The sequence below is a fragment of the Erpetoichthys calabaricus genome, chromosome 6, assembly GCF_900747795.2.
Source record: "Erpetoichthys calabaricus chromosome 6, fErpCal1.3, whole genome shotgun sequence".
In the NCBI taxonomy this organism is placed as follows: Eukaryota; Metazoa; Chordata; class Cladistia; order Polypteriformes; family Polypteridae; genus Erpetoichthys; species Erpetoichthys calabaricus.
In genome coordinates, this window is record NC_041399.2 from 24,825,624 (window position 1) to 24,845,958 (window position 20,335).

The 20,335-nt window shown below is 39.5% G+C and overlaps 1 protein-coding gene and 1 pseudogene across 1 annotated transcript in view; both read left to right on the plus strand.

Moving 5' to 3' along the window:
- Positions 1-3,809: 3,809 nt before the first annotated feature.
- Positions 3,810-3,928, plus strand: LOC114654015 (uncharacterized; annotated as a pseudogene).
- A 6,361-nt stretch (positions 3,929-10,289) lies between these two features.
- The window catches only part of ankrd33ba (ankyrin repeat domain 33ba), a 123,727-nt gene continuing 113,681 nt past the window's right edge, over positions 10,290-20,335 (plus strand). Inside the window, exon 1 of the mRNA XM_028803430.2 lies at positions 10,290-11,308. Within this exon, the coding sequence (XP_028659263.1) occupies positions 10,874-11,308 (435 nt within the window). The 5' untranslated portion in view covers positions 10,290-10,873. The remainder of the gene's footprint in view (positions 11,309-20,335) is intronic.

Consider the following 20,335-nt stretch of genomic DNA (forward strand, 5'->3'; position numbering starts at 1 on the left):
GTGTAGGACATGGTATTAAACAGCGATTAATCTCACCATCTACAAGTCAAACAGTTAGAACTCACAACTAATCGGTGACATCCATGCGCTCTCAATCATGCACAAATTTATTTCTGAGCTAACTCCATAATGGTTTTGCCTTTTCCTTAAAAAAAGCATGATTCTAGCAATTGCACACTGAAATTCTCCTTCCTCGCACAAAAAGCATTTCCAGACATGACTTCTCCTGTTTTTCTTTTTGAGAAGTGTTATAGCGGTGCTGCAGCACTGTGAACCATTTTTATATATAGTTTTGACTCACGCTTTTATCACGTATCATTGTCCCTTCTGAAGTAATATGTCTACTTGTAGTCACTCACCAGCACTGACGTTTACTTAATTTATTTCAGATATTGTAAAAAAGCCATTACTATTATGTTTATGCCATTTTGGTATTGACTTGCTACCAAGGCGTTGGTTCTTGTGACATCCTTAACGTCACAGAGTTAATACATATATAATTAACATAATACAATGCATCCATCCATCCATCCGTTCTCTTCCGCTTATCCGAGGTTGGGTCGCGGGGGCAGCAGCTTGAGCAGAGATGCCCAGACTTTCCTCTCCCCGGTCACTTCTTCTAGCTCTTCCAGGGGAATCCCAAAGTGTTCCCAGGCCAGCCAAGAGACATAGTCCCTCCATCTGACTCCTCTCGATGCGGAGGAGCAGCGGCTCTACTCTGAGCCACTCCCGGATGACTGAGCTTCTCACCCTATCTTTAAGGGAAAGCCCAGACACCCTACGGAGGAAACTCATTTCAGCTGCTTGTATTTGCGATCTCGTTCTTTCGGTCACTACCCATAGCTCATGACCATAGGTCATTTTTCACAACGACAGACCGATGCAGAGCCCGCATCACTGCAGATTTCGCACCAATCCGCCTGTCGATCTCACGCTCCATTCTTCCCTCACTCGTGAACAAGATCCCGAGGTACTTGAACTCCTCCACTTGGGGCAGGATCTCGCTACCAACCCTGAGAGGGCACTCCACCCTTTTCCGGCTGAGGACCATGGTCTTGGATTTGGAGGTGCTGATTCCCATCCCAGGAGCTTCACACTCAGCTGTGAACCGATACAGAGAGAGCTGAAGATCACGGCCTGATGAAGCTAACAGGACAACATCATCTGCAAAAAGCAGTGACCCAATCCTGAGTCCACCAAACCGGACCCCTTCAACGCCCTGGCTGTGCCTAGAAATTCTGTCCATAAAAGTTATGAACAGAATTGGTGACAAAGGGCAGCCCTGGCGGAGTCCAATTCTCACTGGAAACGGGTTCGACTTACAGCCGGCAATGTGGACCAAGCTCTGGCACTGATCGTACAGGGACTGAACAGCCCTTATCAGGGGGTCCGGTACCCCATGATCTCGGAGTATCCCCCACAGGATTCCCCGAGGGACACGGTCGAATGCCTTTTCCAAGTCCACAAAACACATGTAGACTGGTTGGGCAAACTCCCATGCACCCTCGGAAAATATTACACGGTGAAATAACGGAACAGCAAAAAGAGATCGAATAGTGTTTGAGGATGTCTGGGGGAGAAGAGAGATAAGGCAGTGAGACAAAAGGACAGCTGCTGTACAGGCTTTTAAACAGTCGAAGCACTGCAAGAAATGCAGATCACGCGGCACGGCATCAGCAGCAATCCAGCAGCAGATCGAGCAAAGAGGAGGTAAAAAAAACAACTATTATTTGTTTCCCATTTTATCACCGTTTTAGATACAATGCATTCAGCCCCCCTCTTCACAACGGCACGTAGCGCTGGTGTGGGGGAGGGCGGTTGGCAAGCAAAGCAAGCAGGGGTGAAACCCCCTAGTTCAAAAGATAATGGAAAGAACAAATCAAAGGAAAAGACACAATACCATAACAAAGTGTAAAATCCAGCAGTTAAAATTAAAGCCTTTTAGTTTCCATAAAAAAAAGAATTGTTGAAATTTCTTAGCCGCAGAAAATCTCAAATTAATCATTGCCCTAAATTTATGTATGTTTATCAGAAAAAAAACACGCAAAACACATGTCTTACTAAAAACAAAATGCAAGTAAAGGTTTAACAAAAAGAGAAATCAAAGTATGAAATAAACAGAAGCAGAGCAACAAAAACTGCCTTCCCTTCACCCGGACTTTACAGGAGTTGAACCGTGTTTATCTAATGGAATGCCATGCCCATTTGCCCTTTTGCCCTCTTATCTAACCTCCCTTCTCTTCCACTATAACCTGTCTCACAGTCCTCCCACTAGTTGAACCCTTACTCCTACTTACCTCCTGACTTAGTAGACCTTTGAGCTTAAAGTGCCTTTAAACCATACTAACACCAAGGTGAACGGCAGACATGTCCAAATAGAAAGAATTGACCAGGAGACGAGAGGTTTTAAGGGGCAAGCCATAAGAAATAGTTGGAAAAAATCAAGCCACTTTATACATGACCAAAGCCAAAATGTGTAGCAAAAAATCAAAATCTAAAGAAGAACTTAAAAAGGCCTTTTGCCTAACTAGATTTCTTTAACTTTAACAAAAATTAATGCACAAAACAAACTTGCTTTGTTTTAGTCTAAAAACATGGGTACTGAAAGTTGCAGGACACCACTTTAAATACTATGAAAATAATCACATCAACAGTAATGCACTGCTATCACATCACAGGCACCAATTCCACAACATTAAACAAGATGGCCGTGCACATGAATAATAAGTAGAGAACCTTTATAATGTGAAATTAGTATCAGAGAAATATAAAAACTACTTTAATATCATGACAACATATTAGTGGTTACATCAAGGCAGAAAAATGACAAAACAGAGTGACTTAACTTATAAAGATCAGGAGAAGAAGAGACAGAGTCATGGTCAAGAAACAAGCCAAATTCGTTACCAGGAGTATCTAAGAGCGTTCATCAATTCAAGTCAATATGAAGTGCCTAGTTCTTTCCCTTGAAACACTAAGCCAACAGCTAACATTGCAAAATACTTTTAGTGAATCCACAATCTTGGCTGACCACATCTTCAACTTTTATACAATTATGCTGATAACAACAAAAACAAGAACATTGATTTATATAGCACCTTAATACAAAGTATGAGTCAAGAAAATTTACAAAGGGTAATAAGCGGAAACAAGGCAATACAATAATCAAATAATTATACTAAGGGGGGGGGGGGAACACCAGAGGTGAAACACATCTGGGGTTCTACGACCAAAAGACCATACAGGTCTTCTAAGGTTGATCTAAAATATAAAAATAAAAAGTGCAGGCGTCATCAGAGACAGGACCTCAGAACTGTTCTTCCTTCTACCAGCCTCAAGGAATTTCATCCAGAAGGTGGTGGAAACAGGGCTACCACTGGATACCAAGAAGAGAAAACAAAAGACAACATAATTAGTCATAAATTTAACAAAAAGCCAGCTTAAAAAAGTACATTTTAAGATTTTAAATAAATGCACCGTGTCTGCATGACGTTTCGGTATACTGTAGGTTGACTATTCCATCATTTTTTTGGAGCACAGAAACTAAAAGCAGTCTGAACACTTCACGTTTTACTTTCGGGAACAACAAACAAAGCAGGATTGGAGGATCTAAGGTTACGATTAGAAATGTAAGGGGTCAAACATTCCAAGATATAAAAAGGTGCAGGATTATTCAAAGCCTTATAAACAATTAGTGGTATTTTAAAATTGATTCTAAAAGATACAGGCAGCCAGCATAAAGATTCTAGTGTTGGTGTAATGTACTCAGATTTCTTCTTTGTAGTTAGATTTAAATCAATTATATTTGGTTTAATGGCCACACCAGTGTGAACGTGCCTGATCTCATTTGATCTCGAAAGCTAAACACACTCGGGCTCAGCCAGTACTTGGATGGAAGACCGCCTGGGAACCCTGAGCGCTGTAAGCTTTTACAGCCCTGCAGTGGGCTGGCGCCTTGCCCGGGTTTGTTTCCTGCCTTGCGCCCTGTGTTGGCTGGGATTGGCTCCAGCAGACCCCCGTGACCCTGTAGTTAGGATATAGCGGGTTGGATAATGGATGGATGGATAGTTGGTTCAGAATCCTTTTTTTAAGCAGATCCATTAGGTCTTTGTAGTAATTTAAACAGCTAAAGACAAAGGCATGCATCAGCTTTTCTGCATAATCTAAGGCAGTGTATCTTAAACTATGGGTTGTGCCCCATTGAGGGTCATGGACATGTCTGTGATAGGTTGCCTGTGAGAGAATAATTTAGGTGTAAAATAATATAATTTAGCGGCACGGTGGCGCAGTGGGTAGCGCTGCTGCCTCGCAGTTGGGAGACCTGGGGACCTGGGTTTGCTTCCCGGGTCCTCCCTGCGTGGAGTTTGCATGTTCTCCCCGTGTCTGCGTGGGTTTCCTCTGGGTGCTCCGGTTTCCTTCCACAGTCCAAAGACATGCAGGTTAGGTGGATTGGCAATTCTAAATTGGCCCTAGTGTGTGCTTGGTGTTTGTGTGTGTCCTGCGGTGGGTTGGCACCCTGCCCGGGATTGGTTCCTGCTTTGTGCCCTGTGTTGGCTGGGATTGGCTCCAGCAGACTCCCATGACCCTGTGTTCGGATTCAGCGGGTTGGAAAATGGATGGATGGATAATATAATTTAGATGTAACAGTGAGAATTTTGGTTTGCAGTGTATACATTGAAATATAAGAATTGGTTAAGGAAAATACTGAGATGGTCAAGTAAATAAAGAATGTACCAGAAGAAAGGATGATGTAATACACAAAATGTACAGAAGGATGACTAAGAGATGACTAAGAAGTCAGCAGATGTCCTACACAACCAGAATGGACAGTTGTTATATACACTGAAATTTCAAGGGTGGTAGCCCAACTCAAAGGTATAAGAAGAACCAGAAAAATAATAAGATTGACTTTTATTGTATATGTCATTTGGGTATAAGCTGATGAACCAACCGGAGTTAATGTGACACTGTTATGTAAATTAATTTGCTTATAAAACAGACCTCTACCCTTTACATTTTGACCATTCTGACCATGCTGTAATAGACTGCTTGTGAGGAATGCTCCCTCTTCATGAAGTGACATTAAAGACGTATAGCATGGTTCTTCTGCTGTTTGGTTTCTCATAGTAAGAGGTTCTAAATTTAAGATAAGATTTTATTAATATATCTAAATTGAAATGTCTTCCACACGCTACGATGGTCTAGTAAACTTAGCTGAGATTGTCCATGTGAAAATTCTAGGCCGAGTGCCTGCTACTTAGCATACTTTTTATTGCAGCAGAATGTGAAAAAATAACATTGACACATCAAGCTTTAGTTTCTGTGGCACGAAAAATTTATTAAGTACTCCCTAATCTCCATCTCACAGCCTATTAAACAAAGAACAACAACAAAGAAAGTGGGAGTGAGGAGAAAGGAGACAAGCTTGTGAAGTTAAGACACTACGACACTACTTTGAAATGCTGAAATTAATTTAACATATTAGCAGTTGGACAAGAATTTTATTTTCAGATTATTATGTTGGGTGAGTGAATTGGGTGGAAATATATATGGTTGTGGCAGTGTTGTACGCTAAATGCAAGTCAGTCACCATGAACAACCATGTTTGTCATTACGGCATACTGTACATTGAATTTCAATCTGTAACAGAGGGGCAAAGAAGATGCTACTTTTAAATGAAACTGTAGTGTGGACACAGTGACCTCCTCCTTGGCTTAACAGTATGGCCAGGCATCACAAACCCTAAAATAAATGAATAATGCTAAGATATTCACAGTTAAGATTAAACCCAACGATTACCACTGTAAATCTCACGCTCATCTATAAAACTGTATCCTGCTTAGGAAGCCCCAGGCTGGCACAACTTCTCCCATTAGCTTCAACTTCTGTCATCTGGGGTTTGGAGGGGAGTCTGCAGCTATGCTGACATGGCAGTTTGTTACACACTGTATACAACAGCTTTCCTTTTACTGTGGACAAACAGAAACTGACTGAGCGATATAGTGTGCAGTAGAGACTGTGCCCACTACAGACCAGTCTAATACTGAAAGGAGAGCTGGGAAGTGTCCTTCTCATCAGAAAGTTGTTAACCAACTGAAGACTCTCTGTAGGTATCGCCATTTGTAAATTTGTAATAAAGTTGTGCATCAGTCCAAATGAGCGCTATCCAACCTCCATGTCTGTACATTTCCATGAATAAATGTTATTGGTAATTCATATCACTTTAGTGTTTCTTGTTTCATAAAAGGTCTCCGCAAAAATATGCCCTGCTTTTACGTAACCTTCATGTTGTAGTATGTATTTGAAAAGCCAATGCTTTTGAACAAGGTTAGCATTTCCAAAACTATATCACAGACATAATGTACAGGTTTACAGAAGATTTTAACAAACAGTTTGTAAATTCAACACGGTTTTTCCACTTGGCAATACAGCAAACTGTTTCCTAGTCTTATTTTATTGCTCTGAAAAAAACATGCAAACTCCAAAAATGGATATCGCTCTGAAGAAAACAATCTTTCTAAAAATGCTCGATGACAAAGGCAGCAACCCTGCTAACAACATCAATAAGGTCTCCTGTTAGCGAGAGGAAGAAAAAGAATTCTCTTTTGTAATCAGTGTTTCCTGCTGCCACTGCACAAAGGACCATTAAGACCCCGTGTACCCAATGAACCAAGTTGTTTTAGAGGGCTCTAAACAAATACACTGGCTCCACAAGACAGAAATGATAATGTTACTTACAACCAATATCCTGCTTGTGTAAAACAAAATGAGAGAGATTCCATCTTTATCCCTGCACTCATGTTTGGACTTTTTCTCTAAATATCTCCTCTGTTCTTTTTAACAAGCAGCTCATTTCAGAAGTAAATTCCAATATAAACTAACATCACTATACTGATGCTTTCCAGGAAGATCTGGTTAGACAGAATCTACTCAGTTCCCTACCAGCACAGTGTTGCTTTTTCCCATTTTACTTTGCAAAAAAGACTCTTACATACTGTACATTTTTTGGGCATGGACCATTTTGTCAGCATCTTGGATACACCTCTACAGTATGATGTAGGACTATACTGACACTTTAAATTAAGTTTAAGTTTAGGCACAATAGATAGATAGATAGATAGATAGATAGATAGATAGATAGATAGATAGATAGATAGATAGATAGAGACATGAAATGTACTATATGATTGAGAGATAGATAGATAGATAGATAGATAGATAGATAGATAGATAGATAGATAGATAGATAGATAGATAGATAGATAGATAGATAGATAGATAGATAGAGACATGAAATGTACTATATGATTGAGATAGATAGATAGATAGAGATAGATAGATAGATAGATAGATAGATAGATAGATAGATAGATAGATAGATAGATAGATAGATAGATAGATAGATAGACATGAAATGTACTATATGATTGAGATAGATAGATAGATAGATAGATAGATAGATAGATAGATAGATAGATAGATAGATAGATAGATAGATAGACTTTAAAATTGCTAAGACCAAAAAAACACCAAGTGGCAATTAATTTTGCTGTCATTTATCTATACACACAGGGTATGCAGTAATCAAAATGATAATCAAAACAAAGACAGATTTTATTTGTATTTAGCATTCATGACATAAGGAAAAGTACCAAAAACAACCTAACAAAAGGAGTGAAACTTACTGAAGATGTCTACAAATTGGGAAGTTCCAGTTTTACGCCTGTTGGGTTACTACTCATTTACAGATTGTTTTCATTTTTGTTTTTTTTTATCATGGAACTCTTAAAACTGAGTGCATCACACACGTTTTGATTTGAACATGTAAAAGTGAATTTCTTTTGAAATTACCTGTTGTGCCCAGTGATAGTCTGGCATTCCTGCCTTGTGTCCATTGCAATTACAGTATATTCTCTTATATTAATTATTTACTTATTTATTGCATCTTTTTATTATTTTAATAGAATACATGCCATTGCTGTCATTTTCCATATTCTTATTCATATTTATAAAGTTGTGCATCCTTGTTTATTGCCTTTTTATATTCTACTTAATCCAAAGACTCAGAGTTTAGCATTTAAGCATTACCCTAAATATTGTACTGTGTGTATTATTTTATTTGAGAAATATTTTTTTGATTTGAGATATTTAAAACTGGAAAATAAACTAAATGTAAGATGATCCAAGAGCATAGCTATAAAGCAATAAAAAGCAATGTAAATTAAAAGCTGTCACTTTGTCCAGGTTTGGTTCTTGATGTGCACCCAATAATGCTGGTACAGGCTATAGTACCTTACTGTGTTACTAAAATGCAGGTTCGGAAAATGTATGGAAAGACATATGACCAATGGCTTGGCTTTGCGGTACATATAAAATGTATTATATAATTATACTCCTAATATATACACCTGATAATCACACCCATCCATCCAACCCACTATATCCTAACTACAGGGTCACGGGGGTCTGCTGCAGCCAGTTCCAGTCAACACAGGAAACAAACCCCAGACAGGATGCCAGCCCACCACAGGGCACACATCTAGGACAATTTAGAATCACCAATTCACCTAACCTACATGTCTTTGAACTGTGGGAGGAAACCAGAGCACCCGGAGGAAACCCAGCTAAAAATGGGGAGAACATGCAAATTCCATGCAGGGAGGACCCGGGAAGTGAACCCGGGTCTCTTAACTGTGAGGCAGCAGCGCTACCCACTGCGCCACCCATAATCACAACCATCAATCCTTTCTCAAACCCATTTTCCCTAGTTCAGGATTGCAGGGTTTGGCGTGTAGAGGGGATGTCTGTTCAGCCTAGGATACACATGCATGCATCCATTTAATTTGATTGGAAGCGTGGATGTGTACCAGGACGTCCTGCTATGGTCTGTCAGTAAAACTGATTTGACTTGAGATGCACAAAACTTAAAAATAAACTAAATCTAAAATTATGAGAGCACCTGTCCCAGACATAAAACACAATGAAAATCAGAAGCTGGTATTTCATCTAGGGGTGGTTCTTACTGTGTGCCCACAAATGCGGATACACGCTATTGCATTTTACAGCGCTACAAAAATGCGGGTTCTAAAAAATGTATGGAAAGATGAAATACCAATGGTTTGGATTTGTAGTTTATATATATATATATATATGGTCAAAATATTAAGGGTAGAGGTCTGTTTTATAAGCAAATTAATTTACATAACAGTGTCACATTAACTCTGGTTGGTTCATCAGCTTAAAAGTCAATCTTATTATTTTTCTGGTTCTTCTTATACCTTTGAGTTGGGCTACCACCCTTGAAATTTCAGTGTATATAACAACTGTCCATTCTGGTTGTGTAGGACATCTGCTGACTTCTTAGTCATCTCTTAGTCATCCTTCTGTACATTTTGTGTATTACATCATCCTTTCTTCTGGTACATTCTTCATTTACTTGACCATCTCAGTATTTTCCTAAACCAATTCTTATATACACTGCAAACCAAAATTCTCACTGTTACATCTAAATTATATTATCCATCCATCCATTTTCCAACCCGCTGAATCCAAACACAGGGTCACAGGAGTCTGCTGGAGCCAATCCCAGCCAACACAGGGCACAAGGCAGGAACCAATCCCGGGCACGGTGCCAACCCACTGCAGGAAACACACAAACACACCAAGTACACACTAGGGCCAATTTAGAATCGCCAATCCACCTAACCTGCATGTCTTTGGACTGTGGGAGGAAACCGGAGCGCCCGGAGGAAACCCACGCAGACACGGGGAGAACATGCAAACTCCACGCAGGGAGGACCCGGGAAGCGAACCCAGGTCCCCAGGTCTCCCAACAGCGAGGCAGCAGCGCCACCGTGCCGCCTATACTGTATCTATAACTGCTATATAGTTTATATATATATACAATATATACACAATCTCTCTCTCTCTCTCTCTCTCTCTCTATATATATATACACACACACACACAACTATATCTATGTATCTATTCATACACACACACACACTGTACACCCGATACTCACACCCATCCTTTTTTTTTGTATCAAATCCAATTTTCCTAATTCGGAGTTTCCGGGCTTGAACCTCGGATGGGGCCTCAATCCAACCCAGGGCACACATGCACGCACTGATTTTATCTTATTATTTTATCACCAGCGAGGATGTACTGCGACCGCGATGTCCTGGTGAGCACTGTGTGTTTGAAAACGAGTCCCGATATAAACATTCAAAGTCGCAGATCCAATCATCCCAGATAGGAGTCTTAATCGGATTACGCATTCACAGTTTGGGCGGGGCCACGTGTTGATCTGAGACTAGTACGAAGCTGTTTTATGTCCGTTCTTCTGAAAATGCGGTTCAAAACGCGATCGTTTCGTGGTGATCTTCAAAAGTAAAAAAGTTGTTTTTCTCGGAATCGGTGGTTTCCACTGACAGTTTCGGATTCATCTCCAACACGAGAGATCGCTCGCTGGCGGGCTCTGCCCTCGCACGTGCAGTCCTGTTTTGATCCCCCGAAGCAGAAGGCGGCCGCCGCCTGTTAGTGCTGTCAAATTCACTTTGTGTGCCGCCTCCCTCGAACTCGAGTAGCGGGACGGTTTCCGTAAATTTTAAAAGCTCACTCTTTGGGAGTTTGTTTTTGTTACTACAAATAGAAGCTGGAGAAGAGCCGGACGCCCATCCTCCTCGGACCGTTTGGGACACGCATGCTGCCGCCAGATTTCGAGCACCGTAAAGCGGCGTTCAGCACTGCCGCCTCCACCTAGGACTTTAAGGGTTTCTTTAACTTTTTTTTTCTTCTTGATATTTTTTACGTGATTTTTTAATGCCCCCGCACGGGGAAATTCGGCACTGTACCTGCCAGAAGGTTTTAGATGGTGCTGATAACGGACGACAGGGAGGCAGGGGTCGCCGCTCCTGTCAAACTCTCTCGGCAACTTCAGCCAGATAAAGGCGGAGGGGACGGGAAAGCGATCCCCGGTATAGGGGAGGCGCCCCTCTTGGTAGAAAGCCAAGCGTACGAGTTAAGTGAACCTACGAGTTCAGAGGACGGGGAGGATGACGAAGAATACGAGGAATACGACGACTTTTCCGAACTGCCAGACACGCGCAGCATCGCGTCGGAAGACTCCTTCTACCCCCCTGATACCTTCTCCCTGTCAGATGAAGACAGGGCGAGCAGCCTGGAAAGCCCCGAAACCCTCTCGTTTTTCCAGGCGTGCTGCGGCAACAACTGCTTGATGGTCAAGGTTATGATGCGACAGGGGCTAACAGAAGAAGAGGTGCGGGAAACGGACAAAAACGGCCGGGTAAGTCACTGTGCACGTGCCCGCTAAGTGAACCCCCGGCGGCGTATTGCAGAACGCGCGCACCGTCAAATGTGTGACGAGAACGACCTCCAGCGCACAGCTTTATGGGTAACCTGCCTTATTAAAGTTCCCCACATCCCAGAAGCCACAGTAAGCCCTGAAGCGGCTGGCAGTATTTCAAAGGCAGGACGTATTGTTTTGCCCGAATTGGTATATGATAGTGTTATGATAACTAAGTGTTATTTGTAGATAACTCTGACAACAGTAACAGTTTCCTGGATATAAATACTCCGTTCAGAATTTGCAGTAATTTCGTTTTTTACCTTGCAAGGGGCACTCAGTCTTGTTCCGTAACGGTTGTAGTGGTTGTAGATTTTCATTCCAGCCGAATTCAGCTTTAACAATGTAGTTTCAATTAGATCATAATCTTTTTAAACGTTTATACTTGTATATCAATTTGCAAAGTTTCATTTGGTTTTATTCACTTTATTGCATTTCATAAAAGCAAATTATGGGCCATTACCTATTCACAAATTGCCTTAACTTCTTATCAGGCATATGCCGGTGGATGAGCCTACGGTGTCCTAGACAGTGATGGGGAACGTTACTTTTGAAAGTAACTTACTGTATGTTGACTTAGATTTTTTATTACATGTAGTTATTTTGCTGATTCTTTTATCCAAATCGACTTACAACATTTGAGATACATTTCATTTTTCAAATTGGACCACAGGCGGGTGAAGTGACTTGCTCAGGGTCACAGTGTCAATGGTGGGATTCAAACCCACAACCTCAGGATATGAAGGTTAAAGCCTTAAATACCACACCACTACCTGCTTATTAATCCCTGAGGGTAAATTGACTTGTCGCATGACCTTTGGAAGTTAGAGTGCAGAGTCAGCTATTGTTCAGTGCCCTTGGAGCAGTTGTTAGGTTAAGGGCTCAATGGCCCAACAGAGTAGGATCCCAACTAGCAGTAACAGGATTTTAATTTGGCAATCTTCCAGACACCAGCACAAATCCTTGGCCTCAGAGCCACCATTTTTTTTGAATTTCCGCTTGGGATTAATAAAGTATCTATCTATCTATCTATCTATCTATCTATCTATCTATCTATCTATCTATCTATCTATCTATCTACCCTCTTTACATACTAACTGATAATTACATACCAAAACAGCATCTCAATATGTTTAAATGTTACTTATTGTAAAATGTATTGTGTTACCGTTGCATAAAGTTTTCTTCTGTTGTATGAAAAACTGCTTATACACAGGCCAGCATTTATTACTAAATTCTGAGCCCATACATGAAACTGACAAGAAACAAAGCCAAAAATGATCATTTGCCTTGTGTTTTAATGAATACTCTCCTCAGGTGGCTGAGTCTTGTCTGATGGGCTGGGAATTCCTGGAGACACCAGCTATGAAAAGCAGGCCCCTGGAGGGGTGTGCAGGTACTTAGAGAGCAGTTTCATTGTGTCTTCTGGCCCATCAGCCTCTTGCCTTACACCCAGTGCTGTTGTGATGATAACTGGCTCCCCATGACCCTAAAATTAAATATATCCCTCAGCACATGCAGATTAAATGTATCCTTACAACTTTTGTTCAGGTCTTTTAACTTGACTGCACTCTACACACATGTGTAACCATTTCCTCATTATCTGTCACCAGGTGGCCGGAGTGTGTCAAACTCTAACAGTGTCTTTGTGAAAAAGGGCAATACTTACGCAAAATAACACAGTAGGTTTTTGTGTGGAGAGGTGGGAGTAACCTTCTGTAGTATCAAATCAAATGAAATAAATTTTAAAGCACATTTGAAAAAAGCTACCAGTGCCACCTTACACATGTTAGATTGATACAACCTGCTTTTTGCTTGTTGCACTGCAATTCCATGGCGTTTTGTTGAGCAGGGTGAAGTTCAGCCTGCTGTATTCTGTTGGTTATGTATTCCTAGTCATATTTATCAATAATGGAAAAAAATAATATGGGCTTTATTTGTATTGTAGTCGCTCATCCACCAAAGCATGAAAATCTAATTCCTCCTGCTTCTTTGCCGTGAAGTTGTTTACCTTTTGTCATTTTTACGGCCACTGGTAGGTGAAGCGTCGATGTCAGAGTAACCCTGTTCATTTTTTATTTTATTATATAACTTAATATTATGAATATTGTTCACATTGTGATACTTTTCTGTAATGTTTCTATTAATAAGGTTTTTCAAATAACATATTATCTTGAACTATGATTGAGTGAAAGTAGGAGTAAGTCAGTGTTTTAATTGAACCTCTAAGTGTTTTACTATATAAAAGAAGAATAGTTAGAAGAGCAACTATAGATAGATAGATAGATAGATAGATAGATAGATAGATAGATAGATAGATAGATAGATACTTTATTAATCCCAATGGGAAATTCACAATATACAATAGAGTATGTTATTTACAGTTTTCCTGAACTGTTTTCATTCTTTTTCTGGAATACCTGAAATTCTTAAATTCCGTGTTCATCATGCAGTATTCCATCATATTTGTAATATAATTATTTGTTGTCCTCTTTTAAGGTATGCTATATGTGCAGGATCTCACTTAAATTTTATTTAACAGTGGTTAATGTGTTCATTATAAAGTAGACATTTAAATGTAATGTTTAAACAAAAAAAAGAATGTGTTTAATTTTACAAAATGTGATTTTTTTCAAAACAGCAAGTTATTTATAGTCTGGTATTTCTAATCCACAGTGGTGTTCTGTATTATCTAGTATAAAAACTGTTTAGAACTTATTTTAGAATTTGGAAGAATTCATTCAAGAATTCTATGGTAAGCACTCCAGGGTCCTGCCTCATTTATAAAACTTTTAGGTGATTTCAAACGTGAAAACACGCAAATGACAAAAAAACAGGAAAATGTGTATGGCAAAAAAATCAGGTTTATAAAACCTGGCGTAAGCCCTTTTCTGCACAATTTACAGTTTATAAATCACAATCTGCTTGTAAATGTGCATTTGTGAACGTGCCTCAAACCCCATCCAGTTCTGTTCTGATGACGAAGCGGATCACTAGCCACTGGCAGAGTGTGTGTGTAATGGGAGGAGAAAAAACACATCTACGCTCTCTGATTTCTGTCTCCAAATGGCATGTGTAATGTTAGATACCTTTTGATGTGGCATTATTATGCCAGGGCAGCACGGTTGCGCAGTGGGTAGCGCTGCTGCCTCACAGTTGGGAGGCCTGGGGACCTGGGTTCGCTTCCTGGGTCCTCCCTGTGTGGAGTTTGCATGTTCTCCCTGTGTCTGCGTGGGTTTCCTCTGGGCACTCTGGTTTCCTCCCAAAGACATGCAGGTTAGGTGGATTGGTGATTCAAAATTGGCCCTAGTGTGTGCTTGGTGTGTTTGTGTGTGTCCTGCGGTGGGTTGGCACCCTGCCCAGGTTTGGTTCCTGCCTTGTGCCCTGTGTTGGCTGGGATTGGCTCCAGCAGACCCCCGTGACCCTGTATTCGGATTCAGCGGGTTGGAAAATGGATGGATGGATTATTATGCCAGAGCAGTCCTGATGATTTTCAGTCTTATCTTAGCACCACAGATGACTTCTATGTTAACAGAATGTAACTGCTTTCAGTTAACAAAAGCTGCTTCTTTCTTGCTAGGTGTCCATATTGCAATATGAGTGCATTAAAGTGCTCAGATTACATTAGTAGAATGGGCAGTTGTGCAAATTGCCTTTTTATTTTGGTACCAACATATTATGATATAGGGCGGCACTGTGGCGCAGTGGGTAGCGCTGCTGCCTCGCAGTTGGGAGACCTGGGGCCTGGGTTCGCTTCCCGGGTCCTCCCTGCATGGAGTTTGCATGTTCTCCCCGTGTCTGCGTGGGTTTCCTCCGGGCGCTCCGGTTTCCTCCCACAGTCCAAAGACATGCAGGTTAGGTGGATTGGCGATTGTAAATTGGCCCTAGTGTGTGCTTGGTGTGTGGGTGTGTTTGTGTGTGTCCTGCGGTGGGTTGGCACCCTGCCCGGGATTGGTTCCTGCCTTGTGCCCTGTGTTGGCTGGGATTGGCTCCAGCAGACCCCCGTGACCCTGTGTTCGGATTCAGCGGGTTGGAAAATGGATGGATGGATATTATGATATATGTATATGCACTCACACCATTATGAAAACTGGATGTAGCACGTCAGTCGGTTAAAGGCTTTCCGTACAATAGACGTGTCTGAGTAAAGCTTGGCTGAGATATTCCAGACCTGTTGGCCAGTTCTCTGAGAAGTGACAACAGCTGGTCAAAACTGACGATAAAAAAAAAAAAAAAAGACAAAAAAGTTCTTCAGTGTAAATGGGGTGTGTGATATTAGCAAAAAATAAAATCTCAATATTTTCTGGGTCTTTGACAATAACGATAACTAGACAATATTTTGCATCCTTTAAAAACATGTTTGTAAAATTCTTATTGATCGAGCTATCTAGGTCTTAATAACAGGATATTCATTTTTGTTTACTAATGATTTTAATGGAAACAACAGTTAACGAAAACAGGTCTTATTTATTTACTTAGAACTGAAGTAAAATAACACAAAAACAGTAAAATCACTTTTCAAAGTATTACTGAGATCAACCGGAAGTATGAATAAACCGTATCAAAGTGGCCTAGAGGATTTACACAAAACATTGCACCAAGACCAACAGAACTATTATAATGAGAGCATTGTAAACAGACACTTTAATGTAAACAAGATGTGAATCCAAAGGGAATAAAATACTAATCATAATTGAAATACAGGGCATGAACATTACAGTGTGGATAAACATAAACTGCTCTGCTGTGAGGTGAATTGTGCAACATACAAGAAAGAACAAGTATGTAACATACTGTACTATTGTGTAAAAAAACTATAGCATTTGCAAACAAGTTCTGTCATATATTACACAAAGATACAAAAAACCCAAACCTATAATATTTTTAAACAAATTAATAACTTCAACGTCAGTCCAATATTGCACAAAGAAAAAAAGTAAAACAATTGTAAAATTCTATTGAGGAAACTTCAAGTTGTATGACAGAATGACCAGTCTGTTCACAGCTTGTGGCTTCAGAGCAGCACAGTTACATGTTACAACATTTCCTCCTGTGCTGAAAATCCTCTCTGAAGGGTTGCTTGAGTCAGGGATGCCCAGGTACGTTTTTGCAAGTTTCCCCAATTTGGCCAAATGTACTTCTTGTGTTTCCCACCACACAAGTGGATTTATATCACTGTCCACCTCAGGTATCATCATCAAGTACCTCTTGATCTCTTTTTTAATGACAGTATGCTGAGACTTGTCTTCTCTGTATTCCTGTTTTTTTTTTTAAATAGCTGCTGAATGGCTTTTTTTTTTCTTTTTTGCTCCATCCCTTGTGTCATCACAGTGAGGCGAGAAGGTGGGGATCTGTACGAGTGTTGTAAATGATGAAAGAAAAAACTTGTGCTTTGGATTCAGAAAACCGCCACACCTGATAGGCATATCTATCTATCTATCTATCTATCTATCTATCTATCTATCTATCTATCTATCTATCTATCTATCTATCTATCTATCTATCTATCTATCTATCTATCTATCTATCTATCTATCTTAATGGAAATAAAAAATAATCTGTTTGAACTAATTATGTAACTTTTTCGAATGGATTAATAATTTGTTTGAATTTGGTTTTTTTTGCCTGACACCTACAGGGCTCTGTACTATATCAATTTCACTTTGCAGATGGTGAAACAAGTTAGTTGTCGAGCTGTCTTTAATGGTAAACGATTTCTGACATTGTTTGCAGATTTCTGTCTTTTAAGCCACAGCAGTGTTTTCAAAACCAAACCACCTCCATGTGATTGAGGAAGATCCACGTCTTGCAGTTAAATCTACTGATATAGATTGCAATGCTGTTTTATCCCCTGGTGCTGTTTGCTCACTCATTTTAGGCAGCTATTCGGTGACAGTGCACGCCTATTTGCTCGCTTTGCACATGCGCAGTAGTCTATCCTGTTAGGTTACACGAGACAGTGAATGCGTGCACTCTCAAGGTGGGTTTTTGATTGTTTTTTGCAAAGTGATTGACATACTTGATAATTTCAGCTCACACATTGTTAAAATAACAATTAAGTTATTATCCTTGACAATACATATTGCACAATTCTTTTTTTTTATTTTATTGTAATCGCACAACATTCCATACAAATAGATCAATTTTTACAAAAATAAGATTGAAAACAAATCAACCCCCACCCCTACATATTGCACACTCCTAAGTGCAAATACGCAATATTGGTCCACTAAAAAGGGATAGAGTCTGTGCCTCATATTCATCACATTTGAGCTTTACATATGTTTGTCATGTCAACACACATTATATTGTATATAACAGCTTAGTGATATGAATTATTACGCATGCAAATCATTGTTTAGCTGGTTTGGCTGCACTTCCCTACTTGATCGATGGTGTCATCATTTCTCAGTTTCTCTGAAATGTTGCATACACATGGGTCAGAGTTGCTGTAAATATACACACGTTCCTCTATCAAGTTTTTCGAGTCTATTTTTGTGCCTACGCAGGCTTTATAAATGAGGCCCTAGGTCTGTGTCTGACTGTTTATTTTTTTACTGTATGTACTTGTGGATAAGTTCTCCCGTGGATAAGTCGGGACCTCATTTTACCGTATAATTTCTGGTATTTTAATCTTACCATATAATTTCTGGTACTTTATAATGTCGGTCGTATAAATCGAATACGGAAAGCTCACGCTATTGGTCTAAGAGATTATGATATGCTAACATCCACCTGAGAGAGTAACCACGGAGCACACTGTCTTTTTTTTTCTATGTATTGTGCCTACGTGACCACACGGTAATACCCAAACTATTCGGAAGCAACATTTGTACTGTTTTGTGTTTTTGTATCTCACACCCTCATACACCGTTATTGCAAGAGCATCCCTTATCTACGATGGAGTGTTTGATCAGAAGAAAATATGAAGCTGATTTTAAAGTAAACATCGTTGAAGTAGCAAAAGAAATTAGTAACTGCACTGCTGCAACAAAATTCGATGTGTCTGAGAAACTAATGCCAGATTGGAGGTAGCTAGAAGATGTAAAAAAAAAATGTGTGTTTTTGATCCGGTCGTATACTTTGGGGTCCGATGATCGATTCTTTGGGTTTCAAGACCCGACTTATATGTGAGTATATACCATATTTGCTTTTTTGTTTTATATGAACCGTTGCTTTAGATACGGCTGTTTTATTGTTTATCTTACCAAGTCAGATAGGGAACAAGTATTGGCTTTGACAGATTTTTCACTGGAATATGTTATTGTACTTGCTATATGTTTTTTATTGTGTTTTGTTTTTTTAAACATTTTTTGAAACGTATTAAATATTTTAAAAACTATAGATTAAATCAGTTCATGAGAGTAGAAAGGTAAAATAACAGAGCTAATCCTGAGGCGAAGACATCAGTTATTCTGGGTAAAAAAATAATCGCTAATGCAGGGAGCGAATCCACAAATGAAGGAAAGAATAAACAGAATCCTATTAAATCTAAAAATAAATTAAACATGTGAAAGAAAGAGGATGGAAAAATTCTGTTTCAGATTTTGCAAAATCTTTTTGCGGATATGCAGAACTACAAAGCACAACTCAGTCGATTGCTCTTCTTTCAGGACTTCTAACCTCTAGAACAATGCTGAGAGTTGCACTGTTCACTTTTTTGTCTTAAATATTTAACTTCTCATTGTCCACAAAAATCACTGAAATCAGTAATAGACATAAAGTACCTTTACATTTAAAATGAACATTATAGTAGAATGTTGTTGCATCATAAAAACTATATATGAATTATACTGTACTTTGCTGTGTTAGAAAAGCCCTTAAAAATACAAGTCCTTAATCAAATACTGTATAGTTATTCTGAGAGCCTGACCATCAAAACCATCTTCCTCCTTATCTGAATCTAATAGCAAGATATCAGGAGTTAGTAATCTACAAGTGTACTGGGTCCATTTAAACAGAAGATGGAAACTGAAAGTAAAGCCAGACAAAAATAACCAGACTACTGAATCGGCAGCCAAGCATGACTTCTCCTACCTCATATTACACAACAAGCCAGAGAAGCTTTTTGCTTTGTATTATTTAGTTTTTACCTTTATTTGTGGGTATTGTACTCTTTCTTGTTCGGCAATCCAAAATGGAACAAAATGTCAGTAAAGTAAACTTGAGTCTCTCACACATGCAATAATACCACACCTGTCTTTTCCCATAATGGCATGTACTTGGATGTTGCTTTGATGTTTGCAAGCAGATTCCCAGCTACTCTATTTGGTCTCTTTTTCATCTCTACCTTTTTCTTTGTAGGTTTGCACCTTTTGCCAGGTTTCTTACAAATTTGATTTTTTTTATTTCAAATTATTGTTCATTTTTATGTTTTTGACCTTTTTTCCACATCTAGCTACATCCATGCCTGCTCTCTTGTTTCTGTTCACATTCTTTTGATAAACGTATTTCTACTCACTTGACCATTCACCTGTGTCTTCCTTTTTTTTGGCTTGGAAAAATCCAAATTCAAACTGACTGATAATTGTCATTGCTCATTGCTGGTACCGGGCATCAAAGTCTACTTAATCCTTAATGAAGAAAGTGGTTATATTACATAAGAGCAGATGAAGTACTGCCACACTGAATGTTGACAAGAGCACACAATGGCCTTGTAGTGACCTGCCATTTTTAATAAAAAACTTGAAGTTCAAGAAAAGAGAATAATTCCATGAAATAATATAAAATAAAAAAAGGCAAAGGTAATAAAATCTTAGAGGGGAGCAAAAAGTTGAAGCAGAAAGTGCATGGAGCAAATGTACCTCAAATTTGTTCACATTAAATAAGTTCTAACACTAGGAAAGAATCTACTATGTAATAAAATACTAATGTCTCTGTGTGTGCCCAGTTCCCTCAGAGAAATCTGATTGGTCAGTTTGGCTTTGGTGATGCAATCAAATGAGGAAGTGTGAGTGTGAGAACATG